This window comes from Aythya fuligula, chromosome 1 (genome assembly GCF_009819795.1).
Source record: "Aythya fuligula isolate bAytFul2 chromosome 1, bAytFul2.pri, whole genome shotgun sequence".
NCBI classification, from domain to species: Eukaryota; Metazoa; Chordata; class Aves; order Anseriformes; family Anatidae; genus Aythya; species Aythya fuligula.
In genome coordinates, this window is record NC_045559.1 from 114,979,761 (window position 1) to 115,000,054 (window position 20,294).

Consider the following 20,294-nt stretch of genomic DNA (forward strand, 5'->3'; position numbering starts at 1 on the left):
CAAACTTGCAGATTATGAGTCTGGCAAGGGAGCTTATTTAAAGTCAATAGCATAGCTAAAAGTTAGAATAATCAAGCTATTTCCTATTGCTGTGCTGTTCCACCTCTCCTTCCATTCCTACATTCACCAGCTTTGTCTCCCAGCCAAAAATATCCATAATGTATGGAAATTAGATGGCTTGTTTATAGAGTTTCTTGCCTATTTTCAGCATGTGTCTAAGGCTTGAATTAGTCTGTTTCTAAGTTAATGCTCTTTCAGTCCTAGAGGGAATGTTTGCAGAATTCAAATCTCAAGCATTTCATTTTCCATTAGTTGTAATTACGTGCAAAAGTAATACCAAGTGATGACAAATGCTCCCAAGGTGTTTTTCGCACAGGGCCAACAGGCTTTCATTAGGTTCATGGATTGCTGTCATACAGATAGCATGTTCAGATATTATGATACGATTTCATGTTTTCCATGTTTCTTTATCTTTTTTTTTCTTTGCCTTGTGTTTCAGCTCTATGTTTTAAGTCAAGGTCAATGCATTTACCGTGGCAAAGTATTAAATCTAGTCCCATACCTGAGAGATTTGGGGTTGAATTGCCCAACCTACCACAATCCAGCAGATTTTGGTAAGGAAAATCTGAATAATTTGTTCTATTTGTTTTGCATTTGATAAGTACCTTGGTAATGGGAACCATGATGTGCTTTACACTTTTGTACATACATATACGTCTGTGTACATACATGTACCAAAATTTGAAATAGAATTAATCAGATTTTTTCTAAGCAGTTTGAGTGCCATCTAGTGGTAGAATTTAGTGAATATTTTTCTCTTACGGAAGTCTAGGTCCATGAAATAAAACATATTGTTTTGTTTCATAGGGATGAATCTTAGTGGTTTTTCAGAGTGAGTCCAGTATTTGTGCTTTTTGAGTTTTGTTTGTTTGTTTGTTTGTTTGTTTTATGAACAACAGCTGATAAAATTGAGATTCTTTTTCATTGTTCTTTCTTAATTCCAAAGACACAGTAAAGACCATAAAATGGACCTTTGTCACTTTTGACTACCAATACTGCTGTATTCACTGTCTTTCCTCTAAAACGGTTCATTTAACTACCAGGATGAAGAGAACTCACTGAAGAGTTTTGGAAAAATATGTTTAAATTATATGTATATACATATAAAATTGCATGTGGATTAGAGCCTGTTTTCAACAAAATTCACGTTTCTGTCAATGCTACAGAATCGAAGGAACCTAATAATGAAGCCTATAACTAATCAGTAGGATAAACCAGTAACTCGCCTTTTGATTTGTGTAGTTATGGAAGTTGCATCAGGTGAATATGGAGACCAGAACAGCCGGCTGGTAAGGGCAGTACGGGAGAGGATATGTGACACAGACTACAAGAGAGATGGTGGCGGTGAGAATGAGTTGAATCCCTTCCTCTGGCACCGGCCCTCTGAAGAGGTATTGTGTATATCACGAGTAACGGGTATGGCTTGAGGTTGGAGAGGGAGGAAGAGAATTTAAAATCCTGTCAGTGGAGGAGGTTTCTGGGCTCATTCAGCTGATGAGAATGGGTTTTTGTGAAAGAAAACTAAGCAAGATACTGCAAAGAAAGAAGTTTATTCTTTCTTGTGTTTCCGCAGGATTCCTCATCCACAGAAGGCTGCCACAGCTTCTCTGCCAGCTGCCTAACCCAGTTCTGTATCCTCTTCAAAAGAACTTTTCTCACCATCATGAGGGATTCAGTAAGACTGCTTTTGTAATATTTTTGTAGCCTAAAGATCTATTCAGTTGATTCTGAGGCAGTATAATACACCTTCAAGGCATATAATACACCTGTCCACAGACCATGCATGAAGATTGACACAGAACTTCAAAGTAAAGAGACTGATCTTTCAGCCTTGCTATTAATTGTACCACCTTAATTGTGAATCACTTTTTTCCTCAGTGGAACTGAGAAGCATCTGGGCTAAAACCCTAAAGCTTAAATCCTCTCTGTACTGGCAAGTCCCTCATACAATCATTTTTCCTAGTAAAAAGTGAGTGTGAAGTTGTACTGGTATGTCACAAAATTAGTCTCTTCAGAGAATACAGGATGGCAGATATGCAGTTTCAGTGTAATGTAAAGTTAATGCTTAAAGTCTTTCTCTTTCCTGGTGAAACAGAAAATGGATAAATAAAAATTTTGTTTCTCTGAAAGGGAAATATTTCAGTTTTCGTACCTTTAAAATCAAAATGGAGCAAGTATTATAAAAAAAAAAAGTCATCTCCAAGGGAAAAAAAGTATATATTCTCCACCTTTTTCCTAAAAATAAATACCCCCCTTCAAAATCCCCAAACCTGCAGTTTTCATGCAAGTTCATTAAATGTTTTGGGTGGCTAGTCTACGTTAACAAAATGCAATGGGCCTTTCTTTGTTCCACTCAGGGAAGTTTTTCTTATTTTTGAAGTTTTTCTTGTTTGTGAATTCAAGAGATGGGAGTACTTACACTGTCTGAATGTTACTGCTTTGAAAGATCCTCCAGATAGGGTTATTTCTTCATTAACAAGCATGAATTAAAGAGATGAGCTTCCTCAAACAGACCTTACATGCACACTTGTCCAAGGGACTCATGAGTATTCAGTATTGTTGGCCCAGTGCTTTTCTAGTTGCCAAATTTGCACTTTAATAAACCCAAAGAGGGTTTGTTTGCTGCTTTCCTGTGGTTTGGAAGGTTTTCGGTGCTTTACATGATGGGGGAGAAAAGGCAATATACGCAATAATATACGCATTAATGTGACATACCTGTCCTTAAGAAAGGGGTTTGAGACAATGAGGTGTTTTGGAACTCCAAAGTAGTTGAGCCACATGGAGCTCAGCATGAGTGAATTACCCTTGCATTAGGGTGAGTTTGGCTTTACCGAGCTCCAGATGCTGCAGCTACGCTGCTCTTGCCCCTCACCTAGTGAGGTATCCCTTTAGGACACTACCATTTATATGTATCCCAGAGGTGTACAAATTCAGAACGTGGATCATACAAACCTCTCCTCATCTCCACCAGGGGAAACTCTAGCTTATTTTCAGATGCATAGGTGGAAGAATAATGTTGTTAAGATTTTTTTCATGCTCAGCTGTAAAGACTTGCAGTTGTTCTACAGTTAATCATCCTTTGTTTGTCCATACTTCTTGTAGGAGTATTGTATTGCAGAGAAGACACAAAAGGCTTATTTATGCCAGATTAAGTTAATTTGGTCTATGTATGCCCCAAATAACTCTTCTGCCTCCCTTGATGGTCTCTTCTGCTCAGAGACATTCATGTTTTTGTCAGAAAGAAAGTCTGCTTCCCCTGATGAATGAGGGCCAATGGCTCAATGACGTTGTCTGACACTAAGATTTCAGATTGCAGCATTTGCAGTTTGTGCTTTTGTTTACAGGAAGAACGTTTGTGCAGTAATAGCCTTGGGTCTGATTCACATTGGCAAGTTCATTACCATAAGTTTCCCATAGCTGAGGACCAGTATGCTAGAAGAGAATTAACATTTCTATATATGTTCTTCTGGATATAATTACTGTTTTTCTGCAAGCTGTGCTTCTGATTTTGGTGATATTGCCATTGTTTTTGAACGTAGACTTTCTGATCAGAGATACTTCTGTTTCCTTGCTTGTAGGTCCTGACGCACTTGCGTATCACCTCACACATTGGAATTGGCCTGCTCATTGGCTTGCTCTACTTAGGCATTGGCAACGAAGCTAAGAAAGTCCTCAGCAATTCCGGCTTCCTCTTTTTTTCCATGTTGTTTCTTATGTTTGCTGCGCTCATGCCAACTGTCCTTACATGTGAGTACCAGTCATTAACAGTCATACTGTTAAATTAAAGGATGAGGAGGTTGCAGCAGGTTGAGAGGGAGTTGTATCTGTTACATGTAAGGTAACATTTGACTTGTGCTTCCACTTCTAAAACAGGTATCGGGGTAAATCTTGCACTTAACTAGCTGCTGTGTAGAAGTCAAAAGAGAGACTTCTCTCCACAGTTCTGCCAGTGTTTCTCAACCCTCACCGTCCAATGTTACAATCCTGGACTGGGATTTCCCCTTTTCCTAAGGAGCCAGTGGATCTCTGCTTTGTCAGGATCTTGTGGTTTAATCTTAGAGAAACTCTCTTAATTTCTCTAGGACTTCTAAATCATGACTACTGCATGAAATCAGCACAATCTTGTGGTATCAGAAACAAACTCCTGCAGTATGGACTGCTCCCTACTTCTTAGGGGAGTGCTGTTACTTTGTATTCCCTGTTGGACCAAAATGAATAACCAAGTCCCTCATGCTATGAAAACATTTTTCCTTCAAAAGCCTCTTTGAGGAAAGTTCAGATCATTTGAGTAACCTCATGCATACTTTAAACAATGAGCAAGTCTCAGGGCTGACATCTTACATTTTGTGACAAATAATTGAAACTATTGCTGGTCTGTCAAAGGCCTTAGAGTTACAGTCTTACTGTGGGACTACAGCAGTTAAGGATTAGATATGGATTATGTTGTTACTATATTATATTATTAGATATGTTATTATGTGCAAGAATATTACACATTGACAACCTAGCTTACAAAACTGTATTCTCTGTAGTTCCTCTTGAGATGGGAGTATTTCTGAGAGAGCATCTGAACTACTGGTACAGCCTGAAAGCCTACTATCTTGCCAAAACGATGGCGGATGTTCCTTTTCAGGTATATGCTCTATTTTTCAATAAAACAAGAATCATTTAAATTCATGGCAAGTCCACTTGCTGAGATCAGTAATAGTATTTTATCCATTTGAATGGCGGTGAAACTGTTCATATATATGTGCTGAATCTTCAGTTCCAAATCAGATGCACATGGATTACAGTATGCCCAGACCTGACCCAATATTTTTTGAATAAACACATTACTATCTGTGGTTTTGTGCAGAAGGGGAATCGTAAAGGACTGCAAGTGAATGGGATCTGCTTTCTAATACTGAAGTAGTATGATAAATATCCCAGTCTGTGGCAGATGCATTCATTCTCCTCAGCTGAATGCCATGCCTGTCATGTACCATGCAAAGCCTGAGAGCTCTGAGTTAACTGGAACTCACTACATTTTTATCTTATTGAGAGTGAGTGAATGTTTGGCTTCAATGGACTAACTACAAGTGTATCTCCTTGCAGATCATGTTTCCTGTAGCTTACTGCAGTATCGTCTACTGGATGACTTCGCAGCCATCTGATGCACTCCGATTTGTCCTCTTTGCAGCCTTGGGAACCATGACATCCCTGGTGGCACAGTCACTAGGTCTTCTCATAGGTGCAGCCTCTACATCCCTCCAGGTACTTAATGGTGTTTTGTGACCTCTCAGAAATCCTGCAGTCTCCTAGTACTGACTGTTTACCGTGACTGCTGCTTTGTCAACAAGACATTTATTAAGATATAACAGGCAAAATATTCTCTTGGTCTGGTAGAGCTATTTGATGCTTCTCGCAACCATCGACTTTAAGAGTGTGAACACCCACTGGATGCAAGGCTGTGAAATTCCTTCCCCATCTGAACGGGGCTGTGCTTGATTGAGTGAATTGTCACTTGCTATTTATCCCTGGCTGAGCAGGTCCTAAAAACTGCAGTACTGATGCATTTGCATGCATCTACAAAGTAGAGGTAGTCCATGAAGATCAGCAGCTCAGTATGGGGTCCTTCCATGTACATACAAGAAAGTTGCAGGAGCCAAGGTGGAAAAAGGATTGCCCAGAAACTAAACCTCTGCAGAGGGAGGGTAGGAAGCAGCTGTTGGTTTGACTGCTGCAGTGGAAGCTGGCCACCGTTCTGCTTCCTGGCAGGAAGGCTGGTGAAGTGATAATTCACAGCAGAACTGTTTTGTGGTGCCTGTGGTAATAGATGTTATTGACATTAATAGGCACTGATACTATAATTTTTCTGCAGTAGAAGTCTTGATTCCCTCTCTGTGCCACCCTCTGGAACTAAGCATAGCCCTGTGCTGTGACCCCTGTTTGTCTGCTCTACCCAGAGATACTCGTATGGCCTTTTGCCCTAGAGGAGATGTAGAGAAAAGAGGCTGGAGATGGGCCAAGATCTGTCTACCCCACCAAAGCCACCCAACTGGATATAATCCTCTTCATCAAATTTTAGTACCAGTTGAAGCTTCTGTGCATGTGGGGTTAATGAGAAGGGAACTTTGTGTGCCTGCAGCGGGGAGTGAGTGAGGAAGGATAATATTTAGGAAGATGGGTCTCACACACGGGGTATGCAAGGGAATGCCAGTGCCCATCTTGCTCAGTAAATTCTTGGTGGGTTCAAGTGTCTCAAAGGACAGATCCCAGCACAGCAGTGTGGTCAACTAGGAGCAAGGTTTAGGAAGAGAAGAGGGACCCCTTTTCCTCCATTGACCATCTAACCTCCCCCCTAAGAAACCTTGTCCAAAAAAATTAGTAATTTCTTGCTATTTGGAACTGTGATAATTTGGGGGAGTAGCGTTTTCAGAAGGACTCGAGTGGCATCACTCCCAACTGTCTAAGAGAGGAGATTTTCACTGACTTACTTGGTTTGGCACAGAACAGAGGATTTCCTAAGGAAAGTGCTTTTAAAAAAAATATTTTCTCAGTTGAGGTCAGATGAAAAAGCAAGGGTTTTTTTTGTTTGTTTGTTTTCTCTGTCTCTCTTGGCAATAGACTGTCTATTCCTTCTCTCCCCAGGTGGCCACTTTTGTGGGGCCAGTTACTGCCATCCCAGTGCTTCTGTTCTCTGGGTTTTTTGTCAGCTTTGATACCATCCCAACATACCTCCAGTGGATGTCCTACATTTCCTATGTCAGGTACTGCTAGGGGGGCCATTAACCTCCCATTTTGGAAATGCTGTTTGTTTTATTTTGTTTGCCTGTTTGGTTATTTTGGGTGCCAAGGAAACTATGTACAGAGGATGTTTCTTTAAAGTATACATGAATATGATGTAAATGAATACCACATTATCTCAACTTCATTTTATTTGTGTATGATGTGAAATAAACTGGAACATTCAGTACAGATCATCAGCCACAAGTCTGTATAAATTCCATTAAATTAAATGGAATTACACAGCATTCAAATCTCCTTGGATTTTGGAACAGTGCATTTGTGAAATAATAGGAACAGTATGCCCAAATGAGAAATTGATGCCAGCACCTCATTTTGGAAGAAAATGTTGTATAAATCACTGCAGTATCCTAGATGGACTTGTTAGATGAAGATTTGATTTCTTTAAATTTTGCAGTAGTACTGCCATGAGAAGCTTGGGGTTTTTGTTATCTCTAATCTGAACTGTTGGCATTGGAAGCACAGGCACCTTATATGCTATCTATGTCAGTCACACTCCTTGTCTGAGATAGTAGTCTCAAGATGTGGTGACTGCCATCAGGAAGCCTCTGGAGGCTAACATGGTGGGCTAGTTTAGTCGAGAACCCTGAATGTTTGTGGTTGAAATTAGATAAGATGAATTCCTGTGGTGATGGTGGATGGTTTTTTTTTTTTTTTGGAATGAAATTAAATGATTAGGAAGTGTATGTTGCCCAAGGAGCTAAAATGGCTCCTTGTAAACAGTTCTTGGACTATCATTTTGTATATGGCTCATGTACTTGCAGAACCACTTTAGTATGAGGAAATAGGTTCCTAGGTGGTTCCTCCTTTGCCCATCCCCCTTTTCCCCATCCTGCCTGAGCTGCATTATTACTAAGAAAACCCAAGCTAAAATATCTTCTTGTTTGACAAGTGAGGTCTTATACAGAGACCAAACAATGATTGAGAGACTACAGCCCCCCCAAATTAGTAGCTAGAATTCAAGCTGAGGCCTTTAGCCATTGTCTAGTCTGTGTGGGGTCTCCTGGAGCTGGAGGGAGCTATCATAGGTGTGGGAACCATGATACTGTATCTGCTAGCAAAGTCAGATCCTAAGCACACCCAGTCCTAGGGGAGACGTGGGAACTGTGCAATATTAATTAGTGAAACTACAGTGAACAGAAGGTAAGAGAAGAGACATTCTAGATAGATGCCGGTTTTTAATATATTCTGACTTCAAACCGTAATTGTATCCCCCTTGCTTAGCTTTAAAAATGGAATTAATAATGTCACTTTTAAAAGCGGAGTTTCTGAGTGTGAGCTGAAATTAGTCTGCTTTGTATTTTAACATTTTACTTCTGAGAAATTGCACTATACGCTAACTGGAAGCAGTTCAAGGCAAAACTTCTATCGTTGTTCAATCTCATGTAAAATGCCAGTGGCATGTCATCTGCTTGATTGTAATAGGGATAGAATTTACCTTGAGGCATGTCAGAACAATACTGAACCTCTCAGTGTTTCCAGCCAAGCTCTCATAGAGAGTGTATTGCTGATGGACTACTTCTAAACTGATCATCAACATTTTGCTTTATAACCCATCCTTCTTCTTTCCAGATATGGCTTCGAAGGAGTAATTCTCTCCATCTATGGACTGGATCGAGAAGACCTGCATTGTGACAAAGACGACACTTGCCATTTTCAAAAATCAGAGGCCATTCTGAGAGAACTGGATGTAGAAAATGCCAAACTTTACCTGGACTTCATTGTTCTTGGAATTTTCTTCATCTCTCTGCGCCTAATTGCCTATTTTGTTCTCAGATACAAAATCCGAGCAGAGAGGTAAAGGAAAAACAGCTAAAATGATAGAGTAGGAAGATCTTTAGACATGCAATAGAGGGCTCTTGACATTGTCTCACTGTGGCAGGCCCGTCTCCAGTGCCCAGCTAGATGCTGTTATGACCTAGCCCATAGAGAACCACATTGGGATAGAGGACATATAGTGTTAAGCCAATCAGTCCAGCTGGGTTGGGTCATGTTTTTATTACACTTTCTAGCTTTAACTAGGAAGAAGAAATAGAAGGGAATTTTACAACACAGAATATCGATACTGAGACAGTGTAACTGTTATAAAAAAAAAAAAAAATGGTTGTAGGAAATTTCCTTATGAAAACCAATCATACGACAAGGTAATACTAGTCCTGGTAGCCAGAATTGTATAATGTCATTGTAAGTGACAAGGTAATGAGATGCAAAATGGAGAATGCAAAGAAAATAGGATTCTCTCATCTTTTTAAATTCAGAGTTTCATCTTTGCAGTTTTATATGTATTATTTTGCAGTTATTTTCCACAGAACTACCCCTTCTGGCCAAAAGTCTGTAAATGTAATAATTAATAAGGAAAAGATATCTTTTTAACATGGATACTTTTTAAAAACAAAAAAAAACTATAATTATTCAAGTCATTATTTTTGTTTGTGTCTAAATGTAGAATTTTGGTGCTTTACTTGTCGAGCTGGTCTCATATCTGAAAATCTTAATGTTAGGAGGAAAAGGCAGATTCGGAGTCTGCACTGAACCTGTATGTGGAAGCAACAATAGATAGCACAGACATATTCAAGCTACTGCTGAATGATTGAAAATATGTTATTTGCAGTGTCCTTTAAATCCTAAATGTTTGTTGTATTGAAAATACTGACTCTGCTCATTATCTGTTTGATCTACCTCTTGTGAATGAAAAGATCAAAGCACTCCAATGCTCTTTTTTTCTTAAATTATGAAAGCAGAATCCATCCCTAAAGCCTGAGCAAGGTCTATCCACAGCTCAAAGCTTGGGGCATTGTGTTAAACCACTGGTGACTGCCTCCTGCAGCAGCATTTAAAATACCTGTAACCCACTACGTGTAGGAGTCTCCTCAAAATATGCAAAGGGCCTTGTAATATTGCAGGGTTAATTATACCAAGCAGTTCTGTTCTCATCCCAATGTCTACATGCGTGACATGGGAATTAACACCAGTGAAACCATTGCAAGAGGCATGCATTTGTTCTGCATATCTCACCTTTGTAAACTTGGCAGGGGGAATTTTGACTCCAAGTCGATGTGAATTTTGTCACTGATTTTCCCGGGTTTGGATTGGCAACCCAGAATGACAGCATGGGACCAATGCCCATGTTGGACATCCTGGTAAACATCTGTGTGAATTCCACTACCTTCTGCAGTTACTGTGCGTTTTACCTTAGTGTCACAGACATCCAAACCAGAAGTACGCATTCTATAAATGCATTATTCCTATCGGGACACTGAGGTCTTGTAGACTGGAAGCAGCTCAGTGACAGCAAACCACTCAGGAGCTCAGCAACTCGTGACAGACTAGTTGAAGAGAGAGACCTTGTGCATCTGCTGGCCACCAACAGTCACAGCTCACAGTCTGGCTTTGAGGACTCCATGACCACATCTAAATTAGCAAACTAAATAGTTCCAGGGCCTGGTCTCTGTTCTTTAGGCTAGATTTCACAGTCTGCCTTTGTCTGTCCCGTTAATCCTCAGACAGCTGGGGCTACCAGGAACAATTCCTGCACTGTACTAACTTTTAAACAGTGCCCAAACACTGTCTGGAAAAGCTCAGGTTGTGCTGCGCCACAGCTCTACCACTTAGCAGTGAAGGCAATTGTTTTCCTGGCCTGTGCCCAGGCTCTATTTTATTTGCTGGTACAGACACAGACAGTGCGTATCTATTAAGCTCAGAATGCTTGAATTAAGCCAGTCTTCTAGGCTGAAGTCAGGTCACTTGTATTAGGAAGGTCAGCTCAACTTTCCCTGGAAATAGGTCAATCTGCGAAAATAAGGTCAATCTTTACTGTAAAAAAAAAAAAAAAAAAAAAAGGACAAGAAAAACCCTCCTTGTCCAACCTCTCTGCATGTTTTTGTTGCTTTTTTTTTTTTTTTTTTTTTTTTTTTCCCCCACACAAAATATCCCTGAAGCCCGTAGAGCTTTTATACAGTTCTGCAGCTTTTCCAGGTATATTCACAATCAGGCATGGGCCTCCGTGGCTGTCAGATAGGAGAAATTAAGAACTTTGACTATTCTAGGTAATAATCATAACTGTGAACAGTTTTTAAACAAGTCACAAATCCCTTGTTCCCCTGAAATCCCTTGGCACAATGTACCTTGATTATTTTAAGACTCTCAGAATATTTGTGAATATTTCAGGTGGTTGCTGTTTGCAAACAGATACAGGACTATGTTTGCCAGATTATTCTTTTGTTGCACACTGCTGGTCCAGCTGTGAGCTAGCTGAGTATGAAAGTGTGCAACATCCACAGCATGAAATAAATTCAGGGTTTGATTTGCTTTTATCAACACCATTTACCAAATAGCACACTGAGGATCTCTTGAAACTTACCAAGTGAAATCACTTTGCTGATAAAACTGGTACTTCGCCACTCTCAGCTTAGACAAGGGTATTGCTGTCTCCTCCAAGCTAGACCAATTTAGCAGTAGGAGCTCTTTGGATCCTGTCTTGTTATCTGTGCCTGCTCCTGTGTTTGTAGGCTTATTTTACCTCTTTAGTCTGCAACATTCCTGTACTGTAAGTTTGTATTGCGTTACAGTAGCCAAAAGTCTGGTTCTCCATGGGTGTTTCTAAGAAAATGCATGCTTTGGACTATTTTTGATCACTCCTTTCTAATTAGATGTGCTTCTTCCCAGCCATCTGCTGGCAGAATTTAGCTCAAAGTTACTATTCTAAGGAACACTTTCAGACTGTAGTATCCTAGTAAAGAAATAAATGAATTCTCTTGAAGCCAGCACTAAACATAAATGAGATAATCATTTTTCCCCTCCTTAGTGCTAAAATTAACTGGTATCTCTTTTGCTGATACTGTGGGACAGAAGTATTTGAAGTCCATCCCAGTTATATTTTCGTATGCTGCAAAGTCTTTTAACAGAGGCTCAGCATGGCCTTTCTCCCTTTATGTGAAAATAAGTTCTAGCAGGCTAGTATTGAACACATCCCCATGTTAGTGGACTGAACTTGCATGTGCTGTGGTGTAAGCAAGCCCATTACCAAGCTCTGGAGGCTTCGTGCTGAGACATAATGAGGCCAGCAGGGTTGTAAAGACTTCAAAACCTCATTTTATATAGCCATATATAAGTAGCCATAAACTGGTTGAAATCGATGCCATTATCACCATTCAAACCAGGCACAATCTGGCTAAAAATTGCACAAGAGGCACAAAAGTTTTCGGAAGTTCTCTTGAAGACTGAATGTGTGATTTCTGTTGTGATTAGTAGAAGACTTGGGCATTCCCTTGGCTTCCTTGTTTCATTTGGACGTATTTGTTCCTGTTGCTTTGGTTATGACATGCACCAGTCAACACTTTATGTGCTTCAGAATTGTTATTTTGGGGGCAGATACTTGCATATAATGTGAAAAACCCTTAAAGTTTTTAGGAGGAATTACTTTTATTTACAATTAAATAAAAGATTTGGAAAGTAGTCTGCACTCATAAGAAATTGAGAAAAAATCATCTTTATGGATCAAAAGGAGTAACAAAAATATCTTTTAAAAATCTGAATCCTTAATATTTGGAGCCCCAAGTATTTATTTTATCATTACAGGAGAGGAATATATATGCACATTAAAGAAAGAGAGATGGTATAGGTGTAATATAATGAACAATTGTGTCCAGACACCAGATGCATCAGATATCTGGCATTTTGATCTACTCTTTTGAACCAGAAATTTCTTTTGAGGGGCAGAAGAGAAGGAAAATCAAGCAGAGAGATGAGTATATATTTTCCTGCATATTTACTGTTGTTTTGCATAATTGCCTTTGTGTAATTTTGGTAAGGAGAAAGATCTATTTTTTTCTTTCTGCACCAGAAATGCCAATCCAGGACTGCTTTGCATACTAAAAATGCCAGTGTTTATTTGTACTTTCCAAAATAAGCAGGAAGGGTTCTTTTTTTTCGGCATTAACTTTTAACTGAAATACAGTTTCATTCTTTTGCCTGCTGCTCTGTGATGATTAACTTCAGGAACAATAAAAAAAGGGCAGAGGGAGGGACTTAATGTGCAGTGATTATGATCCTAAACAGAGATCCTCAGAAAATGGGTGCGAGAAGGATACAGATGGCATGCGTGCCTCTTCCACATTGCCTCTGCTCACTGAGCTGTAGGTCAGCCCCACTTGGTGGCTCAGTGGGAAGACAGTGATGCGGACCCGTTAAAGGTGGGACTAGGTGATCTTAGAGGTCTTTTCCAACCTAAATGATTCTGTGATTTGAAGAGCAAGGATATTAGAAAACGTCATGGTCATTAAGATATCAGTTATTCTTTTTCCTTTGAGACCCTGAAAATGATCTTTTTGTGTGTGTCCATTTTCCTACCAGAACACCCCGAAAGGGTGCACTTGCTCAGGAATTACTTCCCTTTTGTTCTGTATGGAAAACATTAACAAGGTAGGATAATCACAAAGGCATTTTGAAAAGCTGTTGGGAACTAGTCCTAGTATCATGTCCTTTGTAACACTTTGTGACAGGCCAATCATTGCTGAGCCCATGGCACAGGTCCTACTAATTCTACCCCACCACACTAGAGAGTGCATATATTAATTGCGAGGTCTCACTGAAGTTAATCATGGGCTTTGCTATTCCTGGACAGGGGCAGTAGCATTTTCAGGGATCAACTCCTACTGTCCTGTTCCTGAATACGTGTTCTCATTATATAGAGATAGGTCACTTTGATCCCACCGAATGTTTTTTATAACCTGGATGCGTGTTACAAGTCCAGAAGCTACAGGTTGAGCCTGCAAGCATCACGTTTGCTTTCAGTTGTGTGTATGTTAGCACACTTCTCTTTCTGTACACATTTCATACAGATTTTGCAAAAGAGTAATGCTACCTTAGAGTATGAAATCTAGCTTCAATGTTTTCATTATTTTTAAATCTTTTAACGAACCGTAGCTTTACACAGATGTCGGTTGTAGAAGCTTTTTTTAAGAGTGTTAGGTTTCTATTGAGACTAATTGCAGGAACTGTAAAACAAAGGATGACCAGTCAAAATATTTATCCTTTTGCAAAAGAAATTCCCACGACTTAGCCTGCCAGCCTGCATTCTGTACGTTATTTATGCTTTCAAGGTACATCATGATTTTATCGATCCATTTTCTTACTTGGGGTTTCTGTACAGCTCTGGCCATGCAAAACAATTGCTCGTGTCCTTATAGCTAGTTACTTGTTGTTGTCTACGTGGGTGGTTAAAATGAGCTTCTTGGGACCAGTGCAAAGGGGTTTGAGGTGGAGCGCTGACTTTTTAGACTTCTTTGAGCTACTGAATACCTCACGGTCTGGATCTGAGGATGTGCTTCTCTCCACTCTTTCAAGAAGAACAAAATCTAAAATGTCTTTTTAAGCAGATTAAAAGATGACATGGAAATCTTTACTTTTAAGGTTGACTTTTTTTTTTTTTTTAACTTCAGTGACATCTGTGATGTCTTTCTTCTTACCCCATTTTAACTTATTTCTGTAACCCATTTAGCATAATTGTTGCACAAACTTCTTCCTCTTCCTTTAAAAAGCAGCTTTCCCACCACGCAAAGTTGTTGAACAATTCTTAAAAATATCGAACAAATGCTCCTAAGTTACAGGATAAATACATGAAATTTAAGGAAAAAGATTATGTGATATATCTGAAAAGAAAACAAGTTCTGCAGTGTAGCCAAACCCTTATGTATGTCAGTAAGCCTTGTGAAATACTTTCTCTGAGTCAGTTGACCTTATTGTGAGATACTACCCTTGAATCTGTAATTGAATTATTTAACATTTGTTCTTTTGTTTTTAAAGCAAGAGTCAATGCAAGTATCATTCTAAATCAGCGTGCTGAAGTGTGCATATTCTGTATATCAAATGTCATTGTTGTCTCTTTTTTCTGTAATGCATTTGCATTACTATGAATCAATTTTATTATGCTTCTCTAGAGACTTTTGCTGCCTGCACGCTGTGATATATTTGCACTGTTGTAGATATATATATACATATATGTAATTATATTATATAAACCATGTCTTTTTCAGGTTGCTTGTTACCTTTGTAGTTAACGCTTACTGGTACAGTGGACCTGAGTAAAAATGTGGGATGTGGGGCATTCTGATGATATATGACAATAATAGAGAAATCTTTGTATATTTCTGTATACTTAATACCCGTAAGAGATTTGTATGTGCATTATTTTCCAAACTAGGGCTTTGTTTTCTGAGAATAGAGACATTTATGATAATGTAACAAAAGAAAAATCAAATAAAGTGTTATTATTTTCAGACAGATGCCTTTGTCGCTGTTCTCTCTCCAAGGGAACTGGCAGCTGCAGTGGTACAGATACATTTTCACTGACTGCCCCTGGCAGTCAGCAAGGACAGCAAATTGCCTGTTTTAGATGTGGTTTCAGGTAACTCCAGTACAGGTAGGTTACAGATATAACTCGTAGAAATTCTTCATAACATAAGTGCAGTCACTTTGGCTCAGGGCAAGGATCTGTACTGCCCAGTGCTTGACAGTGGACAACAGCACCACACAGGGAACAGTAAGAACGGGGTAAGCATCAAGAGGTGCTTGCCTGACAGTTCAAGGACTGCCTGAGCCACTGCAGTTTTCTTTGTATTTTCTTACCTTTGATGGATTTTTCTTTCATGTCTGTGTCTAATTGCTGCTTGAGTCTCCTGTTCTTGACCATGCTAGCTGCAAGTTTCAGCAGAGTTTTCCCATACTCTTACATTACAGAAAGGAGTGAATGATCATTCCTGGTCTACCTTCTGCTCAGTACTCTGGAAGTTATAGATTTCCTCCTCCCTTGTTCCCAGAGAAGGGAAACCATGATTTATTCTGCCAGTCCCACCTGTCCATTTCCCATTTTACCAAGCACCATGTTCCCTTGTTCAGCCACAACACCCGTGCTGTGTTCTCCTGCAGCCTCCTGTACATTTCTGTCACATACATCATGAAAGGTATTTTCATGCCAAAACTCATTTTGGCAGGGTGGCTTTCCACGGTACTAATTTGTCCTTGTGCCACCCCTCCTGCCTGCCACAGCAACAAAATTAGCTGTGTATCTCACCACAGTGCAAGGCTAACAGCCATAACTTTCACAAGTTAGCTAAGTGTCCAGCCCTAGACAACATGAGCAGTGATGCTTAAAGGATAAGCTCCCCAGAGGATGCAATAGGACTACATTTTCAAAACTAAGAGCAAGACAATTTTGTAATGATAATAGAGGTCATACTTCATGTTTTATAGACCTGCAAAAACTGGTGGACTGAAGACATCGTGGTCCCCAAAAGTAGATGCCTCCCCATGCCAACTCTCCATAAATCAGACAAGGAAGAGGAGGAACAGGACTCCTTTGTAGCCCAAGCAGCAACTTCAATCACTTTCATTGTCTTATATTACAGTTAATGCTATGAAATAAGCCAGCCATAAACTTCTCGTTATCAACTGTACAAAAATTAATATACCTCACATGCAATTACCATCCACTCTGTTCTCTAAATTGCATCATAAAATAAAGAGCATTTGAAAACAAAGAACACTTGATGTTGCCTTTTCCCGTAACTATCAATTTAAAAACTTTCATAATGAAGGATGGGAAATGCTGGAAAGATAGGGAAGTTGCTACAATAAGAATGATCCTTTCTTTCAGCATGGAAGGATGCGAGGAGGTGTGCAGTGCCCAGGTAAGCGATGAGCAGCTGTCATGCTGCCAGTTACCAGCACTGGGGTTTATCTTAGGAAAGCCATAATAAGGGGCTTGGCTGGGAATTCCCACTTCTGTGGCAGAAAAGCTGCCAAGAGCAGCATGGACACTAGTTGCATTTTTTTAATTATTAATTTCATAGCCTCATTTGTTTTCCCTTTTTTCTTCCTTTTAAATTTTATTTTATTTTATTTTATTGTGCCTTGATTTTTTTCAAGATCTGTGAATTTTTTATGCCAAGTCAACTTTGTGCAATAGCATTACTAGATACCTGACATTACAGTTTTGTGCCAGTCCTTCATCTCTTCCTCAAATGGAAAATATTAACAGCGCATGAAGTTGAAACATTATCAAATTGTGACTTTGGAACAGAATTGCATTGTTTCTCCCCTAGCACCTAGTCATTGCCTTCTCCCACCACCTTACTGGGGCCAGCTTGTCTTCTCCACCTAGCAGGTAGAATGAAGCTCCACCTGTTCCTGGCAACTCCTTGCTCGTTCCTCCATATCCTTACAGTCAGATGTTAAAAACATTTCATAGCTTTATCAAAAGACTTACAGGTGTTTTTTGGCTCTCTCCCGTGGTACAATCGGAAAGTGGCTCCAAAATTGTTGCAGAAGAAACAAGTTAAAGCTTAGGATTTTGCTGCTGCTGTTTGATGAAAGCTCTATGTTGTTGTGGCAATGCCCCCCTTGGGTGTGGTGTAATGCCAAGTCTGAGGAAGGGGAGGTAGCCAGGGAAATCCCACTTCATGGCAGGAAGGATCACGGGGCCTTTGGAGAGCTTGGTCAGGTTTAACTTCTCAGATTCATCTTCCATGAAACTTCCTCAAAGCACAATAGGCCAAAATGATCCAAATGATGGTAGCTGCTTCAAACCATCATCACTCCACTCCGATCTTTAGTCAGACCTGAGTAACTTACACAGGTCTTTTAAAGCCTGGTATTTCCCTGATATTCACCCTGGGTATTTCCCGGAGTTACTGCAAGAAGAAAGTTCAGCAGTGAGGTGTTTGGCTCAGCAGCAATTAAATGGTTTGATGCAAAGATTTTAGTTTCATTTCAATTTTTGTGATGTTTCAGCATTAAATCCTTCAAAAACTCCATTTTCCAAAAAAACCTTTGGTTATGCTGAGATACAGACGTGCATGTTGAAGGAAACCCGGGACACCTAACTCAGAGATGGATGGGAGCAAGACCTTGAAAGCGGCTGTCTTTAGAGTCTTCCTGGAGGGGTGTTTCTAGGTGCTACAATGGGTATATGAAAGGGTGCTTAGAAAGTACAAGAAAATAGAATAGATACATTAGTCTCCAGGAGAAAAGCACCTTATTTTCTTATCCTGCTCAGTTCTGTTAAGATCAAAGAAATGTTACTATCTTCTAGCAGGAGGAGACAACCAAACAGCATCCTCCTCTAGAGCACTGGTGAGTGCTTCTGTACATAACCAAGTATTATGCATTGCAACATATCCATTTTTAAGCAAAGTCTATCTATCTGGCAAATTGTCTCCTACTGCTGAGCATACGTTTGCAGTCTCCTCCTCCTATCGTGTACCTGGTGGTGTGTACTGAAGCAGGGACCACACGTCCTGCAGCAGGCTGCCGGGCACTTTGTTGTTTTGTTTACTGGCACTGGCAGCTTTCAAATGCTCTAGAAAATTTGGATGGAGAAGAAATAGGTTACAGTGCAATAAGGGACTCTTCTGCCCAAAGAGGATTATTTTTCTGGCAGAGAGCTGCTTGGGAGGGCAGGCCTTTTTGGACTCAGCCTGCCAGTGAGGGCAGCCTCCTAGAGACTGAGTCTGGGTCTTGATACCATCTTTCTTCCTCGGTCTAACATGGAATCAGATGTAGTTCTTGGGTCTTACCTTCTGCTTTCCAAGCTGTTTGAGGGCATCATGGTCAAGTTTTCAGGCTCTCCTCTGTAACCAGGAGTCTTGAAATTCACTTGAAAATATGGGCCAAGTGTCCCTTATATTTACTGAACCCCAGGGATGAAACTTTTGGAAAGTAGCTCATCGAGAGGCAGAACTGTGTGATTTAGCTGCTCTCAACAGGAACCTTTCAGTTTCTGTATTCGTTTTCACTTTGGCTTAGCACCTTACCTTAAATCTTCCTTTTGAATGGGAGCTTTGCCAGGGGAGGTGTGTGACAGCAGCTCAGACAGGCAGCATACCCTTTCCAGAGATGTTTGGGAATGCGATCTGTAGTAAGTGGGCACGTTACAATATACATCTTCAGAGGTGTTTACAGATTGCTACAGGCTTTTTCTTCTTTGTTGCTAGCACCCATCTGCACTCTGAGCTCCTTTTCTGCTCCAGTTTTTCCCATTAATTCTGCATGTCAGCCAAACTCAGCTCTCCTGCATTGCTTCAAAATGTTTGACTTCTGAGACCTTTACCTTAGCTACAATTGCTTTAAAAAACAGCCAAATATCCTCAGTCACTGAAGACCCATGCAGGGAATCGATCTATATTGCCAAACAGTTTCTTTCCAGCCTTATTGGAAGCTGGGGCATGGGCTGCACACAGCAGTCTTGGTTACAGCCAGCTTAGGACCACCAGGCATGCGTGGTTTTAAACATCACTCATTATCTGCGTAGCAGCCTCACCAGCACAACCGCTTTGTGTCACAGCACTGATTCCTATTACGTTAGCACCTTTGTTGATGAAAATCCTGTAGCTGACCTACTTTCTTTTCCCCCCAGAAAAATATTAGGCACTTTGCTTACTTGTTCATCGCTGTGCAGCTATGTGGGTGTGCAAGCAAAGACGCTAAGGGTGAGTCTGCATTTGTGCTCCTCATGTTTGCTCGTTAAAACTGATTCACGTTTGTGACAAGAGCTCTGTGCTGTGTTAAAAAAGCAGCCTTGTTGTATGCTTATCCTGCCCCTCTCCCTGAACAACATTACTGGGGGCTGGAGGACGCTGGATGAACCTCTGAAATGACCCAGTGTGGCCACCCATCACTCTCAGGGTGTTATGGGTGCACTTGGATTTCTTTTTATTTGGAAGTTTAATTGGGGTAGGGTAACCAGCCTGAAACACTAACAACAGCTTTGTTCAAGTTTCCAGTTGAGTCTCTTTTCTCAAAGTAAGTCAGGGCTCCATTAAAAAAAAAATAAAAATAAATAATAAAATAAAATAATAAAATAAAATAAAAAATAAAGAAGGGACAGGAAAGGACAGGCTTTACACAACCCAATCATTTGAAGCTGTTTCCATTGTGCCAGCTAGTGAAGCCTGTAAATCTATTGACGCAGACCGAATGGATGAGCTGTGCGCATCTGCTCATGTCCATGTGCTGGCCAACGTGGGCTCTGAAACGCAATCGATGGCCAGCAGCCAGGGCCCCTCGGCTGGGCTTGTCTTTTGGGGGCCACTTTGCTATTTTAATGATCACACTGTGCTTAACCCTCCCAAATTCACCTGGGCTACACCTCCAAATCTCCCTTAGCAAAGACCTTCAAAGACTTTCAGAGGACTTGTCAATTTATTTGCTTCTATTACAACCATATTTATATCCTGTTACCGAGCCTGTTTTAATTGAGAGATAATGGACTTTCACACATGACTGATTTTTGCCCACTTGGATAACTTCATCACCATAAAAGAAGGCTCTAAGGAGGCTGGTGTATTCATCATTTTCTCTCCTTGCAGCACATCCCTGCAAAACTGCTCAACTGCTCTTTCCTGCAAAGCCCCCGAGCATGGCATGCTACTGCAGCAGCCTCATGTTACCCA

At 40.3% G+C, this 20,294-nt stretch overlaps 1 protein-coding gene across 1 annotated transcript in view; it reads left to right on the forward strand.

Annotated features, from left to right (window-relative positions):
- ABCG1 (ATP binding cassette subfamily G member 1) overlaps nt 1-10,685 on the forward strand; it is a 52,178-nt gene extending 41,493 nt beyond the window's left edge. Inside the window, exons 8-15 of the mRNA XM_032208011.1 lie at nt 500-614; nt 1,303-1,451; nt 1,634-1,735; nt 3,639-3,807; nt 4,593-4,693; nt 5,155-5,313; nt 6,691-6,809; nt 8,419-10,685. Of these exons, the coding sequence (XP_032063902.1) occupies nt 500-614; nt 1,303-1,451; nt 1,634-1,735; nt 3,639-3,807; nt 4,593-4,693; nt 5,155-5,313; nt 6,691-6,809; nt 8,419-8,647 (1,143 nt within the window). The 3' untranslated portion in view covers nt 8,648-10,685. The remainder of the gene's footprint in view (nt 1-499; nt 615-1,302; nt 1,452-1,633; nt 1,736-3,638; nt 3,808-4,592; nt 4,694-5,154; nt 5,314-6,690; nt 6,810-8,418) is intronic.
- The last annotated feature ends 9,609 nt before the right edge of the window (nt 10,686-20,294 follow it).